This window comes from Neomonachus schauinslandi, chromosome 4 (genome assembly GCF_002201575.2).
Source record: "Neomonachus schauinslandi chromosome 4, ASM220157v2, whole genome shotgun sequence".
Taxonomy (NCBI): Eukaryota; Metazoa; Chordata; class Mammalia; order Carnivora; family Phocidae; genus Neomonachus; species Neomonachus schauinslandi.
In genome coordinates, this window is record NC_058406.1 from 7,958,846 (window position 1) to 7,985,431 (window position 26,586).

Sequence of the window (26,586 nt, forward strand, 5' to 3'; positions counted from 1 at the left end):
AGTCTTTAGGTTGATGGTTCCAGCCTCGCTTTATTCTGAAAACTAAAACTGTAATTCCTTCCGCTCTCACTTCCACCTCTAATCAGCCTCTAAATCCTGTCAACACCACCTCCTAAACAGCTTGGGATCCAGCCCCTTCTCTGCGCCCCTTCCCTCTCCACCACCCTCTCCCCTTGGGCGGCCTCTCATGTGGTCATGCCGTCCCTTCTCTGGTCTCCCTTCAATCCACTCTCTGACTTTGCTCCCAAAAGGGTTTTGTGTATAATGCAAACCTGCCAACCACGGCCCTCCAAGTCCTTGGGTGGCCTGTCAGTAGCCCCAACTCCTCACTTGGGAGTATAAGCCCCACACCATCTGGGCCCTAGCTACCTCTCCTGCCTCACCTTCTACCTTTCCACATCACACCTGACCCTCCAAGCCACACTGAGCTTTCCAAACGCTGAACATCCTTCTCACTGCACCCATTCAAGTTAGGTATCACTTTCTCCTGGAAGGCTTCTAAACCTGGATTAGGGCCCCTTCCTATTTTCCACAGCCCCCTGTGCTTCCTCTTTTTGACTGTATTCACTCTGTATCACAGCAGCCCAGCTGTCTGGCCTATAAGCTCTGGGAAGGCAGAGGTGGTGTCCGTCTTGTTCCCTGCTGTGTCCTTGGGGCCTGGTGCAGGTACTGGCCATGAATAAGTGCTCAGTAATTACTGTCTGAATGGATAAACAGAGGGACCTTTGGTCTCATGTCTCAGAGAAAGTCTGGATAATCTACTCATGGGCAGGCGGTATGGCATGTTAACTATTTGAAACTGTAAAATATTTCACCACTGTACTATGGCACTTCGTTTCAAGTATTTTAAAAACTGCACTGGATGCTGGCAAACACAATAGGGGCCATTTTTCCTTCAACGCCCCCCCAAAACTCCCCAGACCAAGACCTCGGCAAGTGTTTTCAGCTAAGCATTACTGTTGCTTCTACCTGGGGGACCCCATCCCCATCTCCTTCAGCTGTCCCCCAGCCTTAGTCCTTCCTCCAGGGAGAATGGCAAGGCCATCCCGCTCCCTCTGGTGGCCTTTCAAAGTTGTCTGCTCAGACCATTGTCACTGTACTCTCTAGCCTGAATAACTATCTGCAATGTGCTTGTCTCATGAGCCTCACGATGGAGAAAGGCCTTTTTTTCTTGTCTTTTTAATCTCTGGAGCCTTGTAGAGTGCTGGGTAGGTAGTAGGCATTCTGTAAAGATGAAGCATCTGGAGAGGGCAGTGATTTGTTCTTCTTTTCCAAAATCATTAGCAAGAGCTAATAAAGAAAAGAGAACACTGAGGCTACAGAGTAAGAACCTGAGGTCCTCCTAGTTGTTGGTCAAGAGGCAGACAGAAGGAGTAGGTGTTGATCCCAGGGGCTCACCTGAGCCTGTCCTGTCCTAGAGCATTACAAAGTCTAAGTTTGAAAAAAAAAAACACCCCAAAACCCCAAAGTGGTAGATGATTATCAGGAAAATACCAGGTGAAACAAAAATGAGTGTCTTAGGTAAGAACTCTGCATGGGGGAATCCCTTCAAACCCCCTAAAACTCCAGCAAGGACGTCTCTGGCAGCCACTCGGCTGCCGGGCCGCCGCGGCTCACCATTCCCCCAGGGCCTCGAGGCAGCGCATGCGGCCCAGCATCAGCTCCGGGTCATCCTTGTTGGTGTCCATCTTCTTATCGTAGGCCACGAGTGCATCCTCCCACTCGTGCAGTTTCTCATACCAGGTAGCCTGGATCTCCTGCCAAGGGGAAAAGAAGGAGGACTGCTGTGGGCTGTGGGCATGGAGAACATGGGGGTGCATTTTGTAATCCACACACTGCCTTTCCTAAGGCGCTAGATGCTTCACCTATCCCCGTACGGCTTGGCTTTGGTTGAAAAGAACTTCAGAATATCTGGAGGTATGTTTGGTGGTGGTGCGAATGCCGGGGGACTTGGCATGTGGACAGAAAGATCCTGGAATGATAATCGGAGAGCAGATGGAAGGCCGTGTCCCCACAGTTCCAGCATGTGGGGATGCAACGACAGGGGAAATTGTTTGGGACAGCAGGAAGCCCCGACCAGAACTCCTGCAAGGAGCCAAGGCCTTGATCTGCTGGGTGTGGACGGTGGGCCACAGGAGAGGGATGGCAGCTGCTTTCCTGATGGGGCCGGAAAGACCAGGCATATATGTATAGTTGCTGGAGGAAAATAACTCGCTTTTGAAAAGCTCTTGATTCTCTGCGTTTTTAAACTTTCAGGAAATAATGATTTAAAATACAATATAACACTACCACTTAAAATTCTTGGGAAAACCTTTCCTCCTTCCATCCAATGTTCCCTCCTGCTCAGCACTTGGCAGCTTTACCAGTGTCAGGGGCCAAAGGCTGGTTTCCATTCCGCGGGCAGATGGTGTGCCACGCTGAAATGGAGTGCTGGCCACGTGAGGAAGAGCGGCTGCAGTCTCAAAGCTGCAGACTCCGGCTCTCTAAGTGGTCAGGGGACGGACTGTTTTATGCCTCTGCCTGCCCCCCACCGACCCCCCACCTCCGTCTGTCTTCTGGGCTTCTCCATCACCAGCTTAGTAAGTGGCTATTTCTCTACCAGGCCAGGGTAGTGGCTCTCCAGGGATTTCTCTAACAGCAAGATGATTCCGCAGTGGAAGCTGCATGATATAATGCAGGGCCCACGTGAGTTTCCCCCATTACCCTCCGCTCCTTTCTAAATAAAACTGATATTTGAGTAGTATACACGCTGACAGCTATTCCGCTAAGCTCTCCGAAAGGACCGTTTCTTCCTGAACCTCTGTGAGGAGGTCACTTCTGTTTTCGGTTGTGAACTCGTGCCGAAGTCCCCTCGTCTGTTTTTGGCACAGCCAATCCCCTCTGCCACCCAGTGGCTCCCTCCCCAGTGTCAGCGAATGGTAGGGTTCACCAACACAGACGTATCTGGCTCTGTGGAAGGCCAAACTACCTACACTTCACCTTCCAAGCCTGTTGGGAAGAATATTAAAGAGAAAAGGTGGAAGAGTCACTGTGAAGACGGTGTCCCATGAAAAATGCTTCAATTGGAAAGGAACACCAGTCTTTTGCCATTTTGGGTTTCTACCCTGGGTGGGCAAAGGCCAAACTACCTACACTTCACCTTCCAAGCCTGCTGGGAAGAATATTAAAGAGAAAAGGTAGAAGAGTCACTGTGAAGACGGTGTCCCATGAAAAATGCTTCAATTGGAAAGGAACACCAGTCTTTTGCCATTTTGGGTTTCTACCCTGGGTGGGCAAGAGAAAGGGGCTCGTGATTGGCGGATGGCACAAGCTCGGCACGAACGAGCAGAAAGCAGAGGGAGCGGCATATGGAGCAGGTCAGGCGGGGGGCAGGATATTCTGAATTGCAATCGATTGCAGAAACTATAAGGTTTAAGCAATGAATCACACAAGATTCTAACGAGATTGCTATTACATAAATTGTGCTGAGAAAGCACAGGCTCTGCCAAGAAAAGGCAAACCGTTGTCAAGCTTAATAAGGGGCAGCTACCTAAAAGTAACAGAAAATCCACCCTGGGTTTGGCAATAATCCTGGAGCAGAGGGCCACCTTTAGAACCTGGAGACGGAGGAACTTTCACGGAAGGTTGGTCCTCTGAGCCGCTGGGTAGAAGCTATCGGCTGGCAGATCACCTGAATGCCAGATGGTTGCGAGTCCTTGCTTCTCTGGGCACTTCCTGCGGCCCAAGCTCTAGGGACATCGAAGGAGGGGGCGTCTTTGTCTGGGAGGCTACGCTAAGTGCCCCCTCGGCCGACTTTCTTCTCTCTACAAATGAGGATGGTGGCAAAGGTGGATGAGACGTAGTCCCTTCTGCTCTGTCATTGGGAGAGTTGCCGTCTAGGTCTCGTTACAGATCTGTCCCCGAGACGGCAAAATACTCCCTGAAAAGTTTTAGTCCAATTTCCTAGCCCCTGTGTGAGGCAAAAACCTGTGAAGCAGCCCAGAATTTCTTCACTCTCACACACTGGGCTCTGGATTCTGGCAAATCCGAGTAAGTGGCCTACATGACTAATGAAAGGTTCCTCATCAAATACATGGGCCCAGAACATCTTGACCTTCCAGGAAGTCAATGCCGAGTTGTTTAAGTCAATGCACCCTCTCAGGACCACAGAGGGTAATGGAAACATTTTAATACTGATAAGGCAAAGATGGCAGGACAGAAGAAGCTATGTGAGCAATAATGAAATGGAATAATTCCAATAGCACGTATAAATTATAGTATGCTGTTTCCTGGAGAATTGGCCATGGTTTCTTCTGAGGTATGTACTGAGCATTAACTGTGGGCCAGTGGCGATGCTAGCTGCCACAGACAACACGGAATAACTCAGGTCGGGGTTATACAGATGATGCCAGACTGCCTGGGTTCAAGTCCTGGGGCGTCCACTGATTCACTGAATGCTCAGGCAAGGGTGTTACTCTGTTGGGACCACATGCCCCTTTCCCGTAGAATGGGATAGCAATGAGACCTTTATTCAAGGGGCCGTCGTGAGGACTGAATGAGATGGAGTACAGAAAGTACGCAGCAAAGGGCCAGGCACACACCAAGAGTTTGATATATACCAGCTACTCCTTTTAATCAGATTCTATCCTCACGATCTAGATTTGGTTTGAATATAGTTCATAGGGCCATGGTCTCCTTCAATACAGGAGAGTCAGCATCGGACGTCACCGATTGAGGAAAAAACAGAAAAGGAGAATGACTTTCTCAGGGTTGTGGCCGAGTGCCTCCCTAGCCACGTCTCTACCTCTTGCTTTTCTAAAAGGAACGAGGCACTTACCAGCTCTCCGAAGTGTTTCATGGCATATTCTAACACCCCGGCAGCTGCCTCTGGTTGCTGTAGCTTATTATTAATGCTGGGAAAACAAAAGGAAGAGGTGGTTACACTCAACATGTCGGAGGGTGGGAGGCGCGGGGGTCTTTGCAGGCGGATGGCTCACCGGCACGTTGGGGACAACATTTTGCAGATGGAAAGAAAGCACTGATTGTGCATGACCACCCAGCAAGCTCAGCCCGAATGACTTCATCTGAGGGATGATTTCATCTTGATCCCACACTCCTGGTTTTGAGGGGGCAGCGTCTGGTAGACAGGAAGCGTCTCTGACTCTGGGGCCCTTTCTCCAACCAGCACGGACTGGTTTCCTCTCAGATACTGTCAGTCAGGCAGCATGTGTCTGTTTTCTAAAAACTACAATCCGGGGCCCCTGGGTGGCTCAGTTGGAAGCGACTGCCTTCGGCTCAGGTCACGGTCCCAGGGTCCTGGGATCAAGCGCCGCATCGGGCTCCCTGCTCAGCGGGAAGTGGGCTTCTCCCTCTCCCACTCCCCCTGCTTGTGTTCCCTCTCTTGCTGTGTCTCTCTCTGTCAAATAAATAAATAAAATCTAAAAAAAAAAAAAAAAAAAAAAGAATCTACCAATAAATAAATACATAAATAAATAAAACCCACAATCCCTGGGTCCCAAATTGGCCCAGCTGTAGAACACAACCAGACGAGGTCCCTCTGCACTTCTAACTCTCACTTCCTCTCATCAGTTGCCTTCAGGAATAAGACACAGAAGTGGCGCTGAGGCTGGGTCACCCCCGCTCCTGACAGAGCACCCCAGGGACTGTGGCTGTGCAACCATCTCGACTGCTCCCCTGACAGAGCCCATTTCCTTCAAAGCCGGACGCTTCCTCAGACCCTCTTCAAGGACCACCCCCACCCTCTGCAGAGGGCAGCAAAGGGACCCCACCCAGGACCACGTGCCTGGCATCTAGCGCGATGATGTTTTTCACTGACAAGGCCCTACTCTGCTGTCATCGGGCAGCACGTGGCCCCGGGACCGACTGGGGGAGTAACGTATCGGAACGATTGGGCAGTAGCAGCGACGGTCTGTGCCTGGAGCTGGTTAACCAGAGAGGCTGTGGAGAGGTCCTGGACCCTGGACAAAGCAGGGCTGAGACCCTTGTTCCAACAGGAATGTACTTACGAAGGGAAATGGCAACGAAGCCTACGACTATGTTCAGGAAGGAAACGAGGGACGAAGCAGGCCTGAGAAAGTCACGGGCCAACAGTGATGTTATCTGTTCACAGGTGGGGAGCAAACTGACAGTCCAGCTTGGGAGTCTAGACTGTTCTAACGAGCAAGGGATCCAGTTTACTGCCCTAAGTACAAACTGTCTATTTGACTACAATTAATTTTTAAGTGGTTTTGGGAAATTCCAGGATTTGGGTTTAATGTGGTAATATGGCAAGAGATTGCTGGGATAAATACTATTTTTTAAAATTCAAATTCCACCACATTTATTCCAATAAAACCATGAAGGAACTGCCCATAATCTGTCAAACCAGAGAAGTTAACATTTGTGAAAGTAATAATCTAATGCCTCATGTTTACAAAGCACATTTCAAATAATCTTTCCAACCTATCACTCCTCTGACCTCACGCATGCCCGAGAGAGTGGGCAGGAAAGGTATTACCAGTCTTGTTTCACTTCTGGGGAGACTCAGGCCCGAAGGGGCTGCAAATTTCCCCAAAGCCCACCATGACTGGGGACAGTCCCCGTATGATCTGAAGCAGTCTTGTGACTCTCCTTTGGTGCGTACGAGGTGAAGCAGCTTTGGATGTAGGGCCAGAAAGCTTGGGCTTGTACTCTTGGAGGCCCAGCTCTGCTACCTATAAGCTGTGCGACCATAAACAACACATGTAAATATATATAATTATACAGTCCATGTATTCTTTTTGGTTCCAGTGTGGATTACTGGGATGGCCGTGGTAGAAATATTAACTGCTCTGGTGAGGAAGACAATGTGTTCCTTGCCTAAAGCAAAAGAAGTTAACTCTAAGAATCAGACATAAAAATCCACGAGTTCCAATAAATGTCTTCCAATCTTGTGTTCTGGAGCATACGCTATTTTCAAGAATAAATTATAAACACCGCCAAAGCTTGCCTCACTCGGGACAAAGCAACACAAAACCGGAGACAAGCAAAAGGCTCTCCCCACTCCACTCTCCTACTCATTATGCATAAAAAGGAGAGCTTTACAACAAACTGACCAAAATCAGGAAGTAGTGGTTAGGAACCTCAGAGGAAAAATATGAATTTTACCTTCATATTGCTATAGCTTTGATATCCTTCTTCTAAGGACAGACCAGCTTAAGTGTGCAAATTAAAAACACACAAAATAACAACCCAAACTCATCAGAGATGGCCCCCACTCCTTTAAGGGAAAGTCCAAGTAAGTCACCTGCCTGATGCCTCCCACCTAAATGTGGGCGGAAGCAGGGGAGGGTGCAGAGCCCAGTGAGAAGGGAAGAGAGGGGCTGGGTTCCTTGGGGGAACCAGCGACCAGGCCTTTAGCAACTGCCAGGAAACCTGGAGGTGTGCCATGAGACTCCTGATAAGCTCTGTCCAAGAGTACGGACAATCACTGCAACATTACAACTTCGACTAAATGGACTAAAACATAACCATGAAAAAGGGGTGGGATCAGTCGGAGAAAGGGTCCCTTTCAAATGTGAAATCCCTGGCCTCTGAATCGAGGACCTGAAGGAAAAGAGACAGTACACACCTACGGTCGACTGTTCAGAGTAGGGTTTTAAGTTACCCAGGTGCTATCCCCGTTTATTCTTTCTTCCTCCCTGTTCCCCCTTTATTTTCCTATAGGATTTTCTCCCCAAGCTCCATTTCTCTCTTCTTGCCTTCCATGGAGTCCCCCATGTGTGCTCTCAGGCTGCTGGAGGGCACAGCTGCTCAGGCAGAAGTTCTAGAGGTAGGTCAACAAAACTCCTGGTTGTTTGGGACCTTTGCTTTTTCTCCTTCTCCATGACTTCTGGCATTCCACTGTGGGAGGCAATGTATTATAATAACAACAGAAAGATACCTAAATTTATTGAGAGCTTACTGCATGTACCAGGCACTGGGCTTACTGCTTATATGTATTATCTCAACTCAATGAAGTAGACTCTAATATTAATATTCCCATTTTACATATGAACCAACTGTGGTCCAGGTCACAGGCTACTGTACCATTAAAAAGGATCTTAAGTGATAACTAAGGGTGTGCCGTAAGCTCTGCAATGTAAGCTCTGCCTTAGCCTTCTACCCTCGCATCAGTAGGCACGCGTGAACAGCTATGCAGTGAAGGAAAGCAGTGACTGGACGGCGTGTATCAATTAGCTAACTCTCTCCATACAATTTGCCATGCAGGAGAAAGCAGCCCTGCCAGGCTTTCATTTTAACTTCCTCAGGGATGCCGTGGCTGACGCTCCCCTCTGACCCCTGAGCTCCCATCCCCTACTTCTCCTTCCCTTTCAGAAGCTGCTGCTATGCCTTGAGCCTCCCAACCAAATGGCCAGCCAGGTGGCCAGAGCGGGCTTTTCCAAGGCAGCCTGTTTGAGGCTGCCAGGCTCACAGAGCCCAGACTGCAAAGTGTGGGATAAATAAGTGTATGTTGGAAACTCAGTAGTTAAGTGCCCAGTCTCCTGCCTACTTGGGTGACACGCGGCTGTCCTCTGAAATAGTCCCCTTTTAAAAACTCTGATGTGGGGGCGCCTGGGTGGCTCAGTCATTGAGCGTCTGCCTTCGGCTCAGGTCATGATCCCGGAGTCCTGGGATCGAGCCCCGCATCGGGCTCCCTGCTCGGCGGGGAGTCTCCTTCTCCCTCTCCCCCTGCTTGTGTTCCCTCTTTCGCTGTGTCTCTGTCAAATAAATAAATTAAAAAAAAAAAAAATCTAAAAACTCCGATGTGGTTTTATGAGACTGAAGAGAAAGACTGGCTCGTGGGAGGAAATCACCTTCACTCAAAGCCCCGTTAATGATGAGCTCTTGTTTTACGGGGCAGCTGGGAGTTTTCTATAATCCATTCTCTAAACGCTCCCTTGCGTGCCCCTCAGTCTCTCCCTATTACTGCTGCAGGCATAAACAGGGCAAACCGTGCCAAGTCCCGGCTCGACGACACAAACCAGACCCCACTGACATCAGTCCAGGTAAAAAGATCTCACAACAAACAAGCTGAGGGAGTTGGAGGTTAGGCGGCAACGTGCCAGAGCACAGTGTGCTGGAATGACATGTTGACAGATTTCCCATCTCCTCTGGACGAGCGCTGAGGCCCCAGGAAAAGAGAGCTTTGTGAGCTGGTGGATGCTGAATCCCACGGCTGTCTTCACGTGGCAGGGGGTCTGTCTGCATTCTGCTCCGTCTCCAGCAGGAACAGCAGTTGAGAACTGACATGAATCTTCAGAGCAACCAGAAATGGCCTCTCCGTGTAATAAATCCCAGCGCCCACCACTGAACCTGGTGCTAGAGGGACCGTGAAGAGACACGAGCCAACACAGTGAGGGAGGACAGCAAGAGGGGAAGAGGCGATTACAGCACTTTCGCTCATTCCCCACCTCCCCTTCCCCACCCCAAGATTTAATTTTTATTAAGGGAAGCTGAGTTGAGAACCAGAAACTGGGAAAACTCCTAGCAACTGAGGGAAACGCCTTCTAGAGCCGGGCCGAATTAACGAGTAAGGACAAGGAACTGCCTCAATGCCTTCCCTAGCACACGGATTACATCGGAATCTTTCCCCCCACCCCCCACCCGAAAATTCCTCTTCAGAAGCAGGGAAAGTGCGAGGGTGAGTAAGCGACTCAGATGCGAAGGAGCGTCTCTCGTGGCCCCAGCAAGAGTGATGGCTGAGGACCTAGGGTGGGGAGGGGGGCCTGCTTACGTCTCTGTGACCCTCCCTTTCAACTTTTCCTCAGTGCTTCTCACGTGCAGGATGAGGCTGACCACAAGGGTCAGTGGCTAACTGCTCAAGGCCTTAATGCTGACCCACAGCACAGCAGTAAGAAGGCTTCTGGCTTGGCATCCAAATGACCTGAGGAATTCTGTTGTTTCCTGAAGGGGTTTCGAAGTCATTGCTCCATAGGCTTCTGGATTGATGTCAAATCCAAAGTAATTTGGCTGGTAACTAATTCCTTCTTGTATGGCTCATCTGGTTATCGACCTCATCTCTTAGCCTCGGTGCCTCGGTGACCTTTAGGCTATTAAGAGCAAAGCCCGAGCCTGTCGGAAAGTCAGTCAAATAAGAAGCATCTGTGGTCACATCTGGGCGACCACTTAGGCTTTCCTAGTGCTCCCATCGGGAATTTATGAGAACATTATGCACTTGCTTCCCAAATGGCTCTGGGCCTTCTTTCTCCTGTCTATTTCTAGTGCAGACCACAGTCTGTGTTTTATTTGGTTCCCTGTCAAGTACGAATTCTCTGAATTCCCTTAGTGCTAGGCTGGTGACATGCAACACAGCTGACAGGGACCCTGGAGGGTCTAACCGAGGAGCTCCTGACCAGCCAAGATGAGGCCAAGCTGGACACCGCTTTGGGTCCTCACCACTGCATCAAGCAGTCTATCTTGCTTCTCTTATAGAGGGTTAACTGCTTCAGACACCATTCCCTGGTCCCTTCTCTGAGCCCCGAGACTTAGCTCTGTGCCCCAAGCATGATTAAAAACAGAACGGCTCGATTCCTGCCCAGAGCCAGGAAGATTTGAAGCCAGCTGGGCCCCGATGTCTTTATCAGGCAATTACCCTGGGACTCTGGGGAATTCAAGGATGTGACAGCCCCTCTCTGAATAGGGTAAATGAAAAGCAAAAGGAGAGCGTGAAGACAGAAGGCAATGTGATAGCATCTGAAGTGTGACATGGAGAGAGGCCGCGAGGGACGATTTAAACGCAGGAGGAAAGTGAAGGCAGGCTGGTTGGCCTCAGTCATCCACCGAAAGCCACAGTCAGCTGATGACAATAGCACCCCTGGCTCTGTTAGGGTCAAACTTCCCTTTTCTGCTTCAGGAACTCAGGAAAAGTCACTTCGGTCCTTTCCTACATATTAACAAAGGGAAGTCCAGCCTCGTTAGGAGGTTTCAAAGCCGGGACATTCGGTGTCCCTGGTGCTCTCTAGGGCACCTAAGGCATCAAGATAAAAAAAGATTTGACGCAGAAGAGGGGGCTTGCCTTGGACAATCAAATGGGTTCCTGATGTCTCAGTGCAGAGAGTCTTAAGGGTAAAGAGCTCTTGCTTGGTCTTCACCCTTTCCCTCAGTAAGAGTTTAAACGGTACGTCTGTCACAATACCTAGAGGACATGCTAAATCTGTATGTGAGAAAGTGGGAATTCTCAAGAATAAAAAAAGACAGAATGCTAACAGCTGTGTAGGGACAGAGATTAGGGACAGGGGAGACAAAAAATCCTATCTTTCCAAGATTGTCTTTTTCTTCAACTTCACTGCAATTTAACCACCTTTTTAAAAATACTGTTTTCAACTATGCATATTCTACATAAATAAGTGGTGAGCAGAGCATTCATATAATTTTGTATTTTGCTTTTTCACACAACAGAGATGTTTCCCACTTGATCCAGTCTTGGTAATTACTTTTAACCTCCATGATTTCGTCCTGCCTATACGGCTCCCATGCCTGTAGATCGGTCTCCCGGGTGCACCTTCCCAGAGGCTGGTGGTGGGCGGCACTTGCATTAGGCGTGCTGCTCAGGAGCACTCGGCGCTCTCCCGCGAGTGATACGTGACCTGCCCAGTAGAAGTCTGCAAGGCCGGCTCTGGGAAGCAGAGCGCCCATCCCCTGAGGACGAACACAGCGCTCAGCGAGAAGCCGGCAAGCTGTCCCGTTTGACACATCACATCCAGGCACCCCCGTGGCTGGATGTGGGGCCCAGGTGCCCGAGCACAACCCAGTGTAAGGCACTGTGAGGCCGCGTGGCCCCGGAGTGTCAGGGCACACAATTTGTGCTGCCCGGGTTTCCAACCCAGGGGCCTGTCAGAGGCATGCTGTAAAAATGATGAATGGCTGTCACATTTCCAAGGCTCTGGCTGATTTAGGGAGCCATGGGCAGACACATCACTCCCAGCATGTCAGCCAGTTAATTACTTCCAACTTTATCTTTCTTGTCAACACTTCTTGACAAATTGGCCATTATCTTTTTATTCTACAACAATGAGCACTGCTCCTTTTCTGGTGATGCCTGGAGGTTTTCCTCCTTAATGCTTCTTGGGATGCATCTCAGAGCAATGACGAGCTCTGAGAGAGACGAGTAGAAGGAGGAGCTGTCAGAGAGGGAACAAAAGTGGGCTGGGCTGCTCGGGTGAACCCAAAGCTCATTTTCAACTACCCTGACTCCCAAGCAGAGTGGACATTTTGGCTAACATCCTGATTTCCTGGCTTCCCGACATCCAATGAGCTCTGACTCCGCCCCTTATGGGCATGAAGCTGGGACACGAAAGGTAAAACGAGCTGGCTTCTAGTGATCCGGCAGCGTTGAGCCCTCCCCTCGTAAGGGGGTAAGCAGAGGTGAGATGGCCTTCTGCTCCACTAGGGAGAGAGGTCGCGTTGTTGAAATGCCGATGCCCATTCTTGAATCAGGGAGAAGAGAAAAATAAGCCTACTTCTGGGTCAGGACAGGCTGACAGAAGATGATCAGGACACGCTATCATTGGGCTACCAAGATTCATAGCCTATGAGATGACCAAAAGAATCTGGAGAGACCAGTGGGGTCACCACCAGCACAGCTAGCCGACACTGGACAAACTGTGTCAGAGGCGGGTGTGGGGCAGAACCCAGCAGCTACTGCATTTCATCAGTTGTAAGACATGTACTTTAACATCTCTGAATCATGATATGGCATGTCATTCAAGGTTTCGGAGCACTGGGACGTGGTTTAATTGCCAGCAGTAACCCCCGCCCGCCCCAGCCCCAGGGGTACATAGAACTCAGAAGCAGCTCCTCTAACTCACCGTAAGAGAGCTCCCATTAAATCTCAAGGCATCCCGGAGGGTGAGGGAGACACAGCGGAGGGGCAGACGTTTACTACTGAACTACCGCAAGCTCCCCCTCTGGCCTTGGGCTGCAATGAAAGACCCTCTGTCCTTCTGGTCAGCTTTACGAGAAACCCCAGGACTCCTCCCTTTGTCCCGCTCCTCGCTGATGGCCAGCTTTCTGCGCTGAAAAGCACCTTTCCTTGGGGTTTCGAAGGTGCTCTATAAAGACAAGCTGTTGTACAGTGAAGCTGCAGGAAGTCTTCAGAAGAGCCAGAAATAAATGTATGCTCTGCCGGTGACTGGCAAGAGACCTGACCTCTTGAGTCTGGCCGGATGTAAGAGGGCATTACAGAAAAAGACGGGGCTCGGGAGATCCGGTCTGTGCTCACGCTCTGGCCGCACAGGGGCTTCCCTGGTCCATGCACCCTCTTGCTGCATGGAGCTGCCCCCCGGGGGGGGACAGATTCCTAGAGGCACACTGCACTTCTGAAGTCAGCATGAGCCCAGAGGCTTGGAATGTGTTTTTGTCGAGAAGTGAGGAGCTTTGAGCAAATCCTCACCCCTCTGGCCAGAGTGCTTTTGCTTCCAGCAGAGGTAGGGAAAAGAACAAGACTGTGTACCTTTTCTGGAAGCCAGGACACAATGGGAAAAGCAAAACTCATACTTCCAAGCAACACAGTGGTGACAGTTTGGGAACATGTGTTTAGAATTATGACAGAGTGGGTTTTATACACGCTCTAGCCCCTTGCCCGCAGACTGCAAAGCCCAGGCACGCTTGCCGTTGACTGGTTGCTCTGGTGGAACTGGCTCAATTTCTCTAACATTCTCAAAGAATTACAGTCCCCTTTCCCCGTTAGTGCGGCTTACGTCAGGGATGCAGAGGTCCGGCCTGAAGGGAAGCTCTGCAGTCCCAGGGCAGCTGGATACCAACGTGTGGTCTTATCCTGTACCTCGGACAGGGTCTTGTCTCCAGCAACAGTGACTTTCTGCTATTGCAACGTAATGGGCATTTCATCCTCTTTCGGGGACAGCAAGATGTGTCAGGTTCCTGGGGAAATTACGGGGAATAGAGCTGCCCAGAGATGCAGCTGTTTTTATGGGGACATGTTACTTTGTTCTGTCTTCAACACATGCTGCTGCACGTGGCCCCCCCAGGCCATGATGATGGTTCACTAACAGGCTGATGCAGGTTGAAGTAATCAGATAAGCCGGTTACACAGGTCTCTGCAAGAAGGTAGAGCAGGACAAAACCCTGCCCCAAATGCTCTGTGGTCCTCCTGCTGGTCATCTTCAAATGTAAAGAAAGAGGGGTGAGACACAAATCAATGGTTTCCAGGGAGACAGAGTGATTATACAGTAAGGACGCTGCCTCCAGTTATTGATTAAAATACAAGGTTGAACCAAGTGATCTCAATGCTTCCAGTTTTCACTGCCTTTGATTCTGTAACTAAGACCTACAGAAGAAAAATGGACTCGGAGCAGGACAGAATGTGGTGGCCAATGATGAAGGCCTCACCATGACAAAGTACTGCCAATGACCATGGAGAGAGACTCTAAGTCTCCATGACAGATGTTTATGTAGGCAAAGAGAACGTTCTGTTGGGAATTCATTCTTTCACTGGACAAGTTCCAATGAAGGACCTTTTTGGTCTCAGGCTTTGTGCTAAGAGCTAGATGTTGGAACTACAATGATAAACACAACAGATAAGGTCTTTGCTTTCACAGAGCTTACAGGTCAGTTAAGTAGATATGCAAAACAAAAAAACAAACCCCAAGATAAGTGCTGTGAAGGTAAATACCATGAAGAAAACAGAGCGCTTAGATGGAGACTAACGTTGGTGGCTTAGTTTAGATTCGGGAGGGCAGGGAGGGCTTTTCTGGTGAGATGATAATTATATACCTAAATAATAATACCTTTTTTAAAAAAGATTTATTATTTGAGAGAGAGAGAGAACAAGCAGGAGGGGCAGAGGGAGAGGGAGAGAGAATCTCAGACTCCACACTCGGCATGGAGCCAGATGTGGGCCTTGATCTCACAACCCTGAGATCATGACCTAAACCAAAACCGAGAATCAGATGTGTAACCGACTGCGCCATCCAGTCCCCCCTAAATAATAATACTTACTAGTCACTGGACACTGACTATGTGTCTGCCACTACTGTTTCATGAGCCCTACGTATTTTTGAATCAACTTCCTAGTTCAAGTATAACACACATATATACACAAGTATACATAGGGTACAGCTTGATAAATCATCACAAAGTGAAGATACCCTGGTAGCTGCCTCCCAGACCAAGAAAGAGAACACAACACACAATAGAGGCTTCTGACCACAGCTCCCTGCTCATCTCCAGAGGCAACAACTATCTGACTTCTGACACAATTGGTTGGTTTCGCCAGCTTTTGAACATCACCTAAACACTCAACATGATGTTGGGAGATACATCTATGTTGTTGCATGCTATGGGAGTTTGCCTTTTTACTGCTGAAGACTACTGCACTCTATGAATATACCACAACTTATCCACCTGGCTGCTGAAGGGCATTTAGGTGCTTGTTGGCTCTTGGCTAGTATGAGTGTGGTGTTCCTACAAACGTCCTTGTACATGTCTTTGGTGCAAGTGTGTTCGCATTTCTGTTGGGACTATACCTAGAGTAGAACTGTATGGGGTTTGTTCAGCTTTCAAGGACACTGACAAATTGCTCTCCAAAGTGGTTTTCCCAATTTACATTTCCGTGGGAAGTATATGCAAATCCCCACTTGGCTACTGTCAGTGTTTTCCACTGTAGCCATTTTAGTTGGGGTTTAGTGGTGGCATGTGATAGTTTTAATTTGAATTGCCATCATGACTAATGAGCTTGAGCAGCCTTTCATGCGTTCACTGGCCTTGTGGAGATCCTCTTTTGTGAAGTAAGTGCCTATTGACATCTCTTGCTGATCTTTAACTTGGCTACCTTTTAAAAAATTGTTGGGTAAGAGTTCTACATATCCTCTGAAGACAGTGTACACAGAGGTATGTACTGGAGATCTCTTCCTGCTTTTTTACTCTCTTCATAGTGTCTTCTAATGAACAGAGATTACTCCTTTTTTTTGCATTTGATAATGTTTTCTTGGATGGTTAGTGTTCTTTGTATCTTGCTTAAGAGATCTTTGCTTATCGCAAGATGCCAAAGATAATATCCTATGTTACCTTCTGGAAGCTTCAGTTTTTACCTTTCACATGTAGAACTCAAACCTCCTCTGAACTTGAAGTTTTGTGTGTGGTGTGAGGTAAGGGGCAAGAGCCCTCTTTTGCCTCATAAGGCTACCTAGCTGACCTGGAAGAACTTACTGAAAAAACTATCCTTTCCTCCCTGTTCTGTGGTGCCCCCTTGTCATAAATCAAGTGTCTACATATGTGTGGGTGTTTCTGGACGTTTGATTCTGCTCCATTTATCTATGAGTCTATCCTCATGCCAACACCATACTGCTTTAATTACTTACGGTAGCTTTATGATAAATTTTGTTTTCTAGTAGTTTAACTCCTCCAAATTTAATTTTCTTTCTTTTTTTTTTTTTTAAAGATTTTATTTATTTATTTATTTGTCAGAGAGAGAGAGAGAGCACAAGCAGGGGGAGTGGCAGGTAGAGGGAAAAGCAGGCTACGAGCTGAGCAGGGAGCCCGATGTGGGGCTCAATCCCAGGACCCTGGGATCACCAACTGAGCCAAAGGCAGACGCTTAATCTACTGAGCCACCCGGGCATCCCCAAATTTAGTTTTCTTATTGAAAAATGCCTTAACTATTTTAATCCTTTGCTTTATTTAACCAAAAATTCTGTGAGGTAAAGTAGTTATGATTTTCATCTCCACTGCACAGATCTGTAAACCCAAAGAAGTAATTTGCCTAGGGTCATATAACTATCAAGTGATGGAAAGGGATTAGAACCCAGATTTGCCTGATTCTAGACCCAACTATTTCAAGTCCTTCATATACTGACCGCCTCCTTAATCCTCAAGCCAGATGATCCCTTCAGGGCATTTAATATGAATGCGTTAGATTTCAAGAAATCCTAATCTTGTTCTGTGTTCTAACCTTGTTTGCCAACTACAAAAAGCCACTTTCCCAGTGAGGCTGAGGAAAACAGAGCAACAAGAGGTCAAAGCTGCTTAGATTCCTTCCAGAGATCCCTCTGCCTCCAGAGTAGCAATCACACCCCTCACACCCAGGTCCCTCGGGCCTGGCTCCCCTCCACCTCTCAGCTTTAACTGCCCCCCCTCCCCCTGCCCCTTGCTCCCAACTCTTAAGCCACACTCAACTACTTGTGTGTTCCCAGTAAGTCAAGTTCTTTCACAAAGCTGCACCTTGCTCACGATGCTCCCTTCCACCCCTGGCTACCTCCTCTTTTTCTCTGAAACCTGGGGATCACTCACCTTGGGAGGCCTTCCCAAACTCATCTGGGTTGGGCGCTCCTCCTCCTCGGTGCCCCCGTCCTCGTGTCACCCTGTCCTAGAGCCCAGCTGTCTGTTTCTCCAACTAAACTGTGAGGCAGTTGAGGCTGGGCCGGCACTGTCACCATGCTCTGCAACTTGCATGCCGGCTCACAGAACCGGTGTTTGCTACAAAGTCTGAGGGGGAGCTGAGACAGACTCTTTTGCCAGGTGCCATAATGAATAACAGACTCTAGGAGGAGGCCGGAGAGAATGATTTCTAACCTGTCCGGAATGCACTCTTCGGCAGAAGTGGCGAATGAGAAGCTTAGGGAAGAGATGGATGTATCTTCTGGGATGGATGTGGGCTTTTGGCTGGGACAGAAATAGGCTGGAGTGACACAAGGTCAGGTATGAAATGGCTGCATGTAGTAAAGCAAGCTGTGACGCATTACAAGACTTCAGGAGAAGTAAAATACCATTTAGTACACAAACTAACAACAAGGCAGGTTCTTCTGAGCTGAATTCATTCAATAAACTGAGAGTTTGGTTCTGAGGGTAGTTGTTTCTCTCCCTCGCCAATTTTGCCAGTGATGGTTTTAACAGCAGGCAGGGACAGGAATACATTAGAAAGGAGGAGTCTCTCTAACAGGGACATTTTCAAGAAAATGAGACTTGACACTCCCATTTGGGTAGAAGGAGAGACCACCTCGAGGCCCTTCCCTGCTCTGTAATCCCCAGGCTGCTCAAACGCCTCCAGTCCTTGGTGCCAGCCCAAAGCAGGGCAGCCCAGACTGTGAAGTCCTTGAGAACTTTCAGGCTAAGTGAGAGCTCACTGGCTTTTCTCATCAAGAATATAAGCTTGATTTTTCATAAACATCTTTCCCAGGAACACCAAGCTGACCCTCTTTCACCACCAGCAAAACAGAGAAAAGGAAAAACTACAAGGTGTCCAACACAGGTTTTCCAGATTTTCTCAGTTAATTCCCATTTTTATGGTCACTTTATTCGCTGAAGGGCAGAGAAGGGAATAACAGCTTTTTGGAGAAGGAAAACCGGTCTAGTCTGCCACATCCTTCCTGGTTTTCTCTACTGGCTTAGCTGTACTCAAAACAAGGGTTTACTTTTCCTTCTTTCAGAAATTCAGAATCTAGGACATCGCAGGGTTGTGGATGTTTGGAGGACTGATAATCTGGCATGGGAAACACTCTTAATTTGCCAGATTTTTTTAATTGGGGTGGGGGTTTACTGACATTTGGGCAGCTTAGTTGATGTAAGAAAATCTTCAAGTAAGGAAAGCCTCTGTCTCCAACTTATACCTCATGTCAGAAATTGGTTTTCAGAAAATAAATGTCAGAGAGCAGGCATTCATGCAAACAGCTAGACGCTTCTGATCCAAACTTACGAACCCCAAGGACGGATTGCACCATGGGTTGCAAATACAAATGACTGATTCACTTTCTGCCCCAATACAAAAATCTATCATAACAGTTTCCTGTTTGGGCCGGGGAAGCGGCCACTGGGAAGAACAAACAAAAAGCTGGCGGGGAATCCATAAAGCCCCACTGTTCCGTGGTACTCTGTCTAGCATGTTACTGCAGGGGAGCCCTAAGATGGCAGGGTCATACATGACGCTCCACGTGGCCGTGTGGGTCACGCAGCACAAGCTCAGCGTCGGCCGTCGGCTAGGAGATCGACTTGAAGATCCTCAACGGGTTCAGCAGCCTGTCGGAGGCCGACAGCTGGGGCTGGGTTCGAGTTAGTGAATGCCGTGGGGCAAACCGCAGTGCCCAGCTGGGCTATTTGCATCAAGAGAGCGGGGACTGGCTGCCAATTCTGAACAGGGGCTGACAAGTTGCTAGAGGGTGCCAGCCATGTCCTGACCCCTCAGTGGGCAAGGAGACTATGGAGAGGAGAAAACAAACCCTGATCTACCCGAGCCACTCCCGCTTTTTCATTCAGAAGGGAAAAAACCGTGTGGTAATTCGAGCCTCCTGAACAGAAACGGCTTTTTTTTTTTTTTAAAGATTTTATTTATTTATTTGAGAGAGAGAGAGAGAGAGAGAGAGAGAGAAACAGCATGAGAGGGGATAGGGTCAGAGGGAGAAGCAGGCTCCCCGCCGAGCAGGGAGCCCGATGTGGGACTCGATCCCGGGACTCCAGGATCATGACCTGAGCCGAAGGCAGTCACTTAACCAACTGAGCCACCCAGGCGCCCCAGAAACGGCTTTCTGTGGAGCCAGAAGTCCCAAGTGGAAAAGGATTCTGGGGGATCATGGCAGGGAAGGAGGGTTGTCAGGTATCAGGCTTGTGTGTGAAGGACCCACACCGGATGGCAACAGTACGAGAACTGCCTCAGTGGCTCTGTAAGACGGAAATGGCAAGAGTATGTTCCAAAGACAGAGTCTTACCGTCTAAGGACGGAGGGACCTCTGTAGCCATTCTCAGTGAAAAACTCATGTTAAGTATTTAAGGTTTGCTGAAATCCCAGGCTTTTCCCATTTGTTTTCAAACGAGCAGTGCCTTTCAAACACAGTATATGAGAAATAACAGTAACCCTATTTTCAGGGATATATATCACACAGACAGAATAGCTTCAGATCGGCAGACTATATTACATAGGACAAGGGAAATGAGATTATAGATATGGATTTATTAGGTGACGGGGATTCCTCTCCCTATGATTTAATGTACTTTCCAAATTCTGAAACACAGGCCAAGGATGGGCCTGTTCTCTGTTGTGTCTACAGACGGATGGAAGCGTGTATGACCATCCCAGAGCCACGTCCGTCACTCCTGAGTTTTTGTCCCTGCTGTCTTCTCCAGCACCTCCTCGTCAAATGCCAAGTGTGAGAAGCTAATGCTGGCCCACTTGTTGATGGAGAAAGTACATATAAAGCAAGATGACTGAACAAAACCTGTGGATACAAACTACAAAGTCTTTTTCTGCTTCCTAAGAGGCTTCGTCTTTCTATTTCTAGAGTTCTTCTAAGTTGGAGATTTTCAAATGTGACACAGTGTTAGATCTAGGTGGAATAAGGGTTTTGTAAAACACTGAATGATGATCAGAGAAAGAAATAACTAGCCTTGTTTAAAAGCACACTCAGCAGGATGCCAAAATATACCAGATCCTCATACAAACAGCATGGATTACATTAACAGGCCTCCCTGGGTTAGCGGGGAGTCTTATTCCCAACTCTCTCTGCCTATCTTAGACTCACCCCATGGTTATGTAACCTTTAGAATGGAATTTGGAAATTCTTCTGACCCTGCCCTGCTCGCTGATAGAGCTGAGCCAGTGGCTGGCAGGGGCATAATCTAATAGGCGAAATTGGAAACACACAAATTCACAGTCCTCTTGTCTTAGCCCAGAGACTATGCAGGCAAGGAAAGAAAGACTCGCCCCTGTCTTCCTCCTCCCCTCTGGCCTAAGTTTACGCTGACTTCACCCAACAGGCACCTGACCCTCCCAGATGAGCTGGGAGGGGCTAAAGCACCATGCACGGCCACAGTGGGGGTGGAGGTGCAGGCAGCAGATAATATTTAAGATGCTGAGTCTGTAGAGTGTTCAGGGAAAGAAAGGAAAGGTATAGGGAGCCCAATTAATTTGCACTTTTAAACTGAAGCTTTGCCAAAGGCTAAGAAAGAGCAAGGGAAGAGAAAGCAAGAGCGTGGTTAGCCCATCCAGGGAGAAAGTGCACACTTGTAATTTGCTCCAGCTTTGCAGACCTCAGCTGGGCATATCCAGATCCCCAAAAGGAAGATCATTCCTCACCCAGGCCCAAGAAAGATGCTGAAAAAGACTCTCTCAGAGGTGACCTGGCTCTGCATTTTCATCATGGCCTTTGTCAGCCCCCCAGCGTGGCCACAGAAGCCCCCGAAACGCAAGACACCCGTGCAGCTCCAAGTGGCCACCTGCTGTGAGGAGGCAAAGGAGCTCAAGGCCCAGATCGCCAATCTAAGCAGGCTGCTAAGTGAACTGAGCCAGAAGCAGGAGAGGGACTGGGTCAGCGTGGTCATGCAGGTGATGGAGCTGGAGAGCAGCACCAAGCGCATGGAGTCACGGCTCACAGACGCAGAGAGCAAGTACTCGGAAATGAACAACCAGATTGACATTATGCAGCTGCAGGCGGCCCAGACTGTCACCCAGACCTTGGCAGGTAAGGAGAACATGTTCATCTACTACTCATCACTCTTCTTGCTCAAACGGCCGAGTGTCTCTGTCTGTAGCATGGTTTCTACATATCTTGGCCATCAGATCGATGACAGGGGGTTCTTTGGGGTGTATTTTCCTGGGTATGTGCCACGGCTCTAATGTTCTGTACATTTCTATAAATTGGTGCCTGCACCATCTCTTTATTCACAATATGTTTCAGCATATGAAAGATATGAATTACCATCCCAGAGTGCAGAGAGACAACATGGTTTGCCCAGAGTCACATCGAAAATCTTAGAAACAGGGTTCAAGTCTCCCTGATTCGTCCACTTCCTTAGCCAGAGCTGACAGGCTGTACCCTCAGTCTCAAGGAAACAGGAACGAACACCAAAACTGTGACATTTGTTGTTCTAGAAGCCAAATTCTGTCATGTCCCGAAGATTTAGTGGTATAAGCATTAATGGATTTCGTGTCTTGTTTGCAAACTTGACTCTTCCCACTGGCTCAGAATTAGGTGTAGATGTTGCCTAGAGCCAGATGAAGAATTCCTTTATGTTCAGGAAAGGACAGGCTCCTCGAGGTTCCCTGCTTCTGAGATTTCTATTTCTTCCCATGATCTCAAACAAAATTCTCCCATTATAGGAAATAAGAAAATGCAATGTTGAGATCTGGATTTTCAGTGGCCCCAAAATAAGATACATTTAATGTTTCCTAAAATAATTTTCAGTTTCTAGGTAGATTGGCTTAGACTGGCCAAGGTCAATTTTCTGTTCAGGGAGAAGAGATTTGGGTTTCCGAAATCATCAGGAAATTATTACTTGTAAGGAGAATATCCTATATCTATGTCACTTATTGCTGATATAAAAATTTTTGGTCACATCATAGACCAAGTCAAGACACGACAGACTAAATCACTGGTTACTCTCAGTTAATGAAGAAAAAGCCTCAACATGAAATTGAGCTTCGACATCCCATTAATAAACCACCATGTATAAATCGCTTTCTAAGCATGTACTTCCTGCCCCTCAGTGTGGGACTAGAATAGAAAGGTATCCTCAGGACATTTTCCAGATAAGTGGGTCCTGAGCTGGCCTGTGAAATGAAACCAGACCCGCAGGAGAGCAGCCAGCTGGGAACCTGCCCCTGCCACCCCCGGCTCCTCCGGGATTTGCTCCCCTCCCAGCAGGGAGTTTCTTGGGGAGTCAAACAAAGGCAGCTCTCCTGCTGTGCCTCTTCCTCTTCTTGCCCAGGATATGGTTCCTCATTTTTCTTCTCTATTACCAGGTGCTGGGTCACCTTCATACTGTGTTAGTAGATAGGCCAGCGGAGAAAGCAGTAAGTTGATGCTTTCATCATTACGGAAAATGAAGGGGTTGATGGTGAAGGCACGTGCCTCCCCACCCCCTCCTGCAAGACGCTCTGCCTGGGATGGTTCTTGGCAAAAGTGCTGCCATCGGTGTGTTCTTCTTGAAGGCCCAGTGCAGGGGCCACCAAGGAAAGAATCCCAGACACAGAGGGTGGGAAGCCTCTTCTGGATAGCAAGGGTGCCCACTCTTTGAATCCTATCAGGAAAGGCGGTTTCTTCCATGGTGCTCTTTGAGATTTGCAACATGGAGACCAAATCTGGCATAAGGCAGTAGCCCCTGGGCAGCCAAGGAAGCACTTAAATCAACCTGAGTGAAAACCAGCCTGTCCAGTGCTCTCGTTTGTTTGTTTTAATAATGCTGCCAGGGGAAGGCCTCTAAGCGTTCCTCAGGGTGTGTGCATTTCCATTTGAGAATTGAGCAGTGTTAGATGAAGCGGGGGGGGAAATAAGATGTGAAATCTATCTCCCTTCATTAGGGTCCTAGTAGGTAATCTAGATAAAAAATAGCTAATTCTCATAGGTAAAAATAGCCATTACCTCTGAAAAACCACCACCAACCATCACACAAACCAACCAACCAGGCAAACATCCAAAGCAGACCCTACTCATGACTTACGTGGTAAGAGAGGCTGGCTGTCCCAGAAGCTGAATTTATTAAACAGGAACATCTGTTATGTAGCCATCATGCATTGGAATGTTTCCAGAATTCATGGCCTAGAACCTCAGCAGGATAATCGATTTCAGAGTTAACCTAAAACCACCCGTTTGATTATCCCACTGATGCTATCCAGGTGAAGGGCTTCCCCACCCCTCAGCCCCCCAACCAGTGAAGCCAAAATATACCCCCTTTTGGTCTCCCAATGCCCACCTCTCCAAAATCCAGACACGGCCTAATAATGAACACTCATGTGAATGTCGTGGTAGAAATGAAGTCTCAGTTCTGAAACTCTCAACTGAGCTGCAACACGGATGCCCACCTGCCGTGGAGCTCCCAGGTTTGGATGCTCACCCCTGTGGTTTGCTCCTGTTGTAGATGCCATCTATGACTGCTCGTCCCTCTACCAGAAGAACTACCGCATCTCTGGAGTGTACAAGTTGCCTCCTGATGACTTTCTGGGCAGCCCCGAGCTGGAGGTGAGGTCAGCAGAGCCCACAGCCCAGGTGCTCCCATCTGTCCTCCGCCCCCTCAAAGGGCTGGGGGCAATGAGGCTTGTCACAGTAGAAGCAAAGGGAAACTCAAGACAGAGAATCAAACATACTAAATACAGAGAGCTAGCCACACACTCAATTTGGGGGGGAACCTCCCCAGGCATCATCTGTTTTGCCCCTTCAAATCATTATCAACCAAACACCAAGTCTCCTAACATAGATTAGATAATTCTATAACCTCTACCCAACTAGCTGACATCTCTTGCCACGACCTATAGCAGTTATTCTTTGGGGAAGGAAAAAAGAGAGAACATGTCGAGAGCATATGTGGATTTTCTCCTCTTCTGACAAGATGTGCACTTGCCCCCATCCTCAATTTTGACAATTCTTCCCCAGCAAACCACCACCTCGCTCCTGCCGGCCAACATGGCCAAATAGTGGCCGTAGTGAGCCAGCATGACTATGGACGTGCACACATCCATTGGCTCTGCGGAAATAGGAGGAAGGTGGTGTGGCCCGCCGCCCTCACACTCCTCTGCCCGCCTCTGTGGGTCCCTGACCAGAGCATCCTCTCTGCCACAGGTGTTCTGTGACATGGAGACATCAGGCGGCGGCTGGACCACCATTCAGAGACGGAAGAGTGGCCTTGTTTCCTTCTACCGGGACTGGAAGCAGTACAAGCTGGGCTTTGGCAGCATCCGTGGGGACTTTTGGCTGGGGAATGAGCACATCCACCGGCTGTCCAGACGGCCAACCCGGCTACGTGTGGAGATGGAGGTGAGCACGAGGCCTCGGACCGGAGCAGGCTGCCACACACAACTATGCACAACTCTGGGGGCGCCCTTCCCATTCTTGTTCACTATAGGCTTGTGTATTTATTATGATGGTTTTCCTGCAGATTGCAGTACAGTTGAGGGAGAAGAGGTTTTTTCCTGTTTTTGTTTTTTTTCCACAAAAGCAAGACTGCAGATACACAAGAAGAGGCTGGACTCGGGCCAGAGCAGAGGAATCCTCAGTCAGCAGGGCTGAAATGCGGCGGTGCCTGCTCTGGCCTGGGGCACGAGCTCCTGCGTGTGCAAACTGTGAGGGCCGTGAGTGGCCTCGGAGCGCTGCTCTCCTCTCAAGCCGCTCTACGACATCTCCGAGGGGGATAGAGCCAAACACACACCTACACCTTCCAGGCAGGGCCGGGAAGGGCTACAGAAAGAGAGGCTAGTCAAGGCCAGCTGGGGACTCAGGAAGAGATGTGTGGCCCAGGACCCTTGTCCTCTGACTCCCAGCTTAGTGCGGCCCCCTAAAGGCAAACACGCAGGAAAGCTTTGCTCGGTCCGCAGCGGGAACCGGATGCGTGGCTGCGAGCCGAGAGGGGAGAGTGGCAGCATGGGCCGAAACGAGGGCCCGCTGCAGCTCCCCTAAGGCTCGGCATCCTCCCTGACAGGACTGGGAGGGCAGCGTGCGCTACGCGGAGTACAGCCACTTCGTCCTGGGCAACGAACTGAACAGCTACCGCCTCTTCCTGGGGAACTACAGTGGCAACGTGGGGAACGACGCCCTGGTCTACCACAACAATACGGCCTTCAGCACCAAGGACAAGGACAACGACAACTGCTTAGACAAGTGTGCACAACTCCGCAAAGGTGAGATTGGCGGGTAGGGGGAGGCTGGCGGGAGCGGGAGGGGGGCAGTCCCGCATGAGAAGAATGGATTTAGAGCCGCAGAGCTGGTATGCTGGCTTTGGTGTTCCTTTGGGGACACTGGTTCTAACTGCTTAGCCGCTGTTCCAAAAGCAGCTTCACCAATCCTGCTGTCCAGTCTGGCAGCTATTTCCAAGGGGAGGACGAGCTCGGCGTCCCAGCCCCGGTCTGTTTCTCCTGCCAGGCGGCTACTGGTACAACTGCTGCACAGACTCCAACCTCAACGGAGTGTACTACCGCCTCGGGGAGCACAACAAGCACCTGGACGGCATCACCTGGTACGGGTGGCACGGGTCTAGCTACTCCCTCAGGCGGGTGGAGATGAAAATCCGCCCGGAAGACTTCCAGCCCTAAGTGGAGGCCTGCTGTGGGGCAGGGGTGGGAAAATGGGGACAAATGGAGGCTGGGTGAGGGCGGGGGAAGGGCAGGAAGGGGGTAGAGAAAGGTAGGGATGGAAAATGGCCTACAATCACCAATGAGAGATCAGGAACACAATCAAATTTAAGTACGAGGGCGTCACCTAAATGGGATGAATTATTTGAACACAATGGGTTATCACACATACTTCTCAGGGGGCTGGCCCGAGGGGGCTCTCTCTCTGTCCGTGATCCCTGACAGACACTAAAAGCTTCTCCTTTCCATTTGATTTTTTCTGTGAAAGAAAAATAATTATGACATCACTTTACCTATTCAGTTGAAGGCCTAGGTGTATGAGGGCAGAAAACAGATCCCTCACCTAAAAAAGAACCCTGTGATTTTGATCCTCAAGGAGAGGTCTTGGGTGTTAGAGAAAGGCATGAAAGAGAGTGGTGGTGGAGAGTTTTGATTTTTCAAATCTGATGAAATTACCTTCGGTCTACACATTTTTTTTTTTTAAGACAGAAATTGTTCCACTGGTGATGGGCTGAGCCAGGCCGGACTTGCTCAGAGGGGTCTCTGGGGCCCCAGGCCTGGTGGCGGGCCTTTAGCAACTCCCTGCT

General features: G+C 49.1%; 2 protein-coding genes across 5 annotated transcripts in view; one reads left to right on the plus strand and one right to left on the minus strand.

The window, feature by feature from the left end:
- Positions 1–26,586, minus strand: part of MTOR (mechanistic target of rapamycin kinase) — a 124,478-nt gene that overhangs the window by 38,925 nt on the left and 58,967 nt on the right. For all 4 annotated transcript variants that reach the window (XM_021684043.2, XM_021684040.1, XM_021684042.2 and 1 more), the window contains exons 29-30: positions 4,817–4,892; positions 1,618–1,757 (exon numbers count right to left, since the gene is read on the minus strand). In XM_021684043.2, the coding sequence (XP_021539718.1) occupies positions 1,618–1,757; positions 4,817–4,892 (216 nt within the window). The remainder of the gene's footprint in view (positions 1–1,617; positions 1,758–4,816; positions 4,893–26,586) is intronic.
- On the plus strand, positions 21,011–25,960 carry ANGPTL7 (angiopoietin like 7). The gene is made up of 5 exons (XM_044914384.1): positions 21,011–21,401; positions 23,797–23,897; positions 24,495–24,689; positions 25,351–25,549; positions 25,791–25,960. The coding sequence occupies exons 1-5, from the start codon at positions 21,032–21,034 to the stop codon at positions 25,958–25,960; spliced, it is 1,035 nt and encodes a 344-aa protein (XP_044770319.1). The 5' UTR covers positions 21,011–21,031.

Coding starts and splice junctions, on each gene's coding strand:
- ANGPTL7 (XM_044914384.1), top strand. CDS start 21,032: ATGCTGAAAAAGACTCTCTCAGAGGTGACCTGGCTCTGCATTTTCATC. Junction 23,898..24,494: donor TGGGCAGCCCCGAGCTGGAG/GTGAGGTCAGCA, acceptor TCTCTGCCACAG/GTGTTCTGTGACATGGAGAC. Junction 25,550..25,790: donor GTGTGCACAACTCCGCAAAG/GTGAGATTGGCG, acceptor TTCTCCTGCCAG/GCGGCTACTGGTACAACTGC.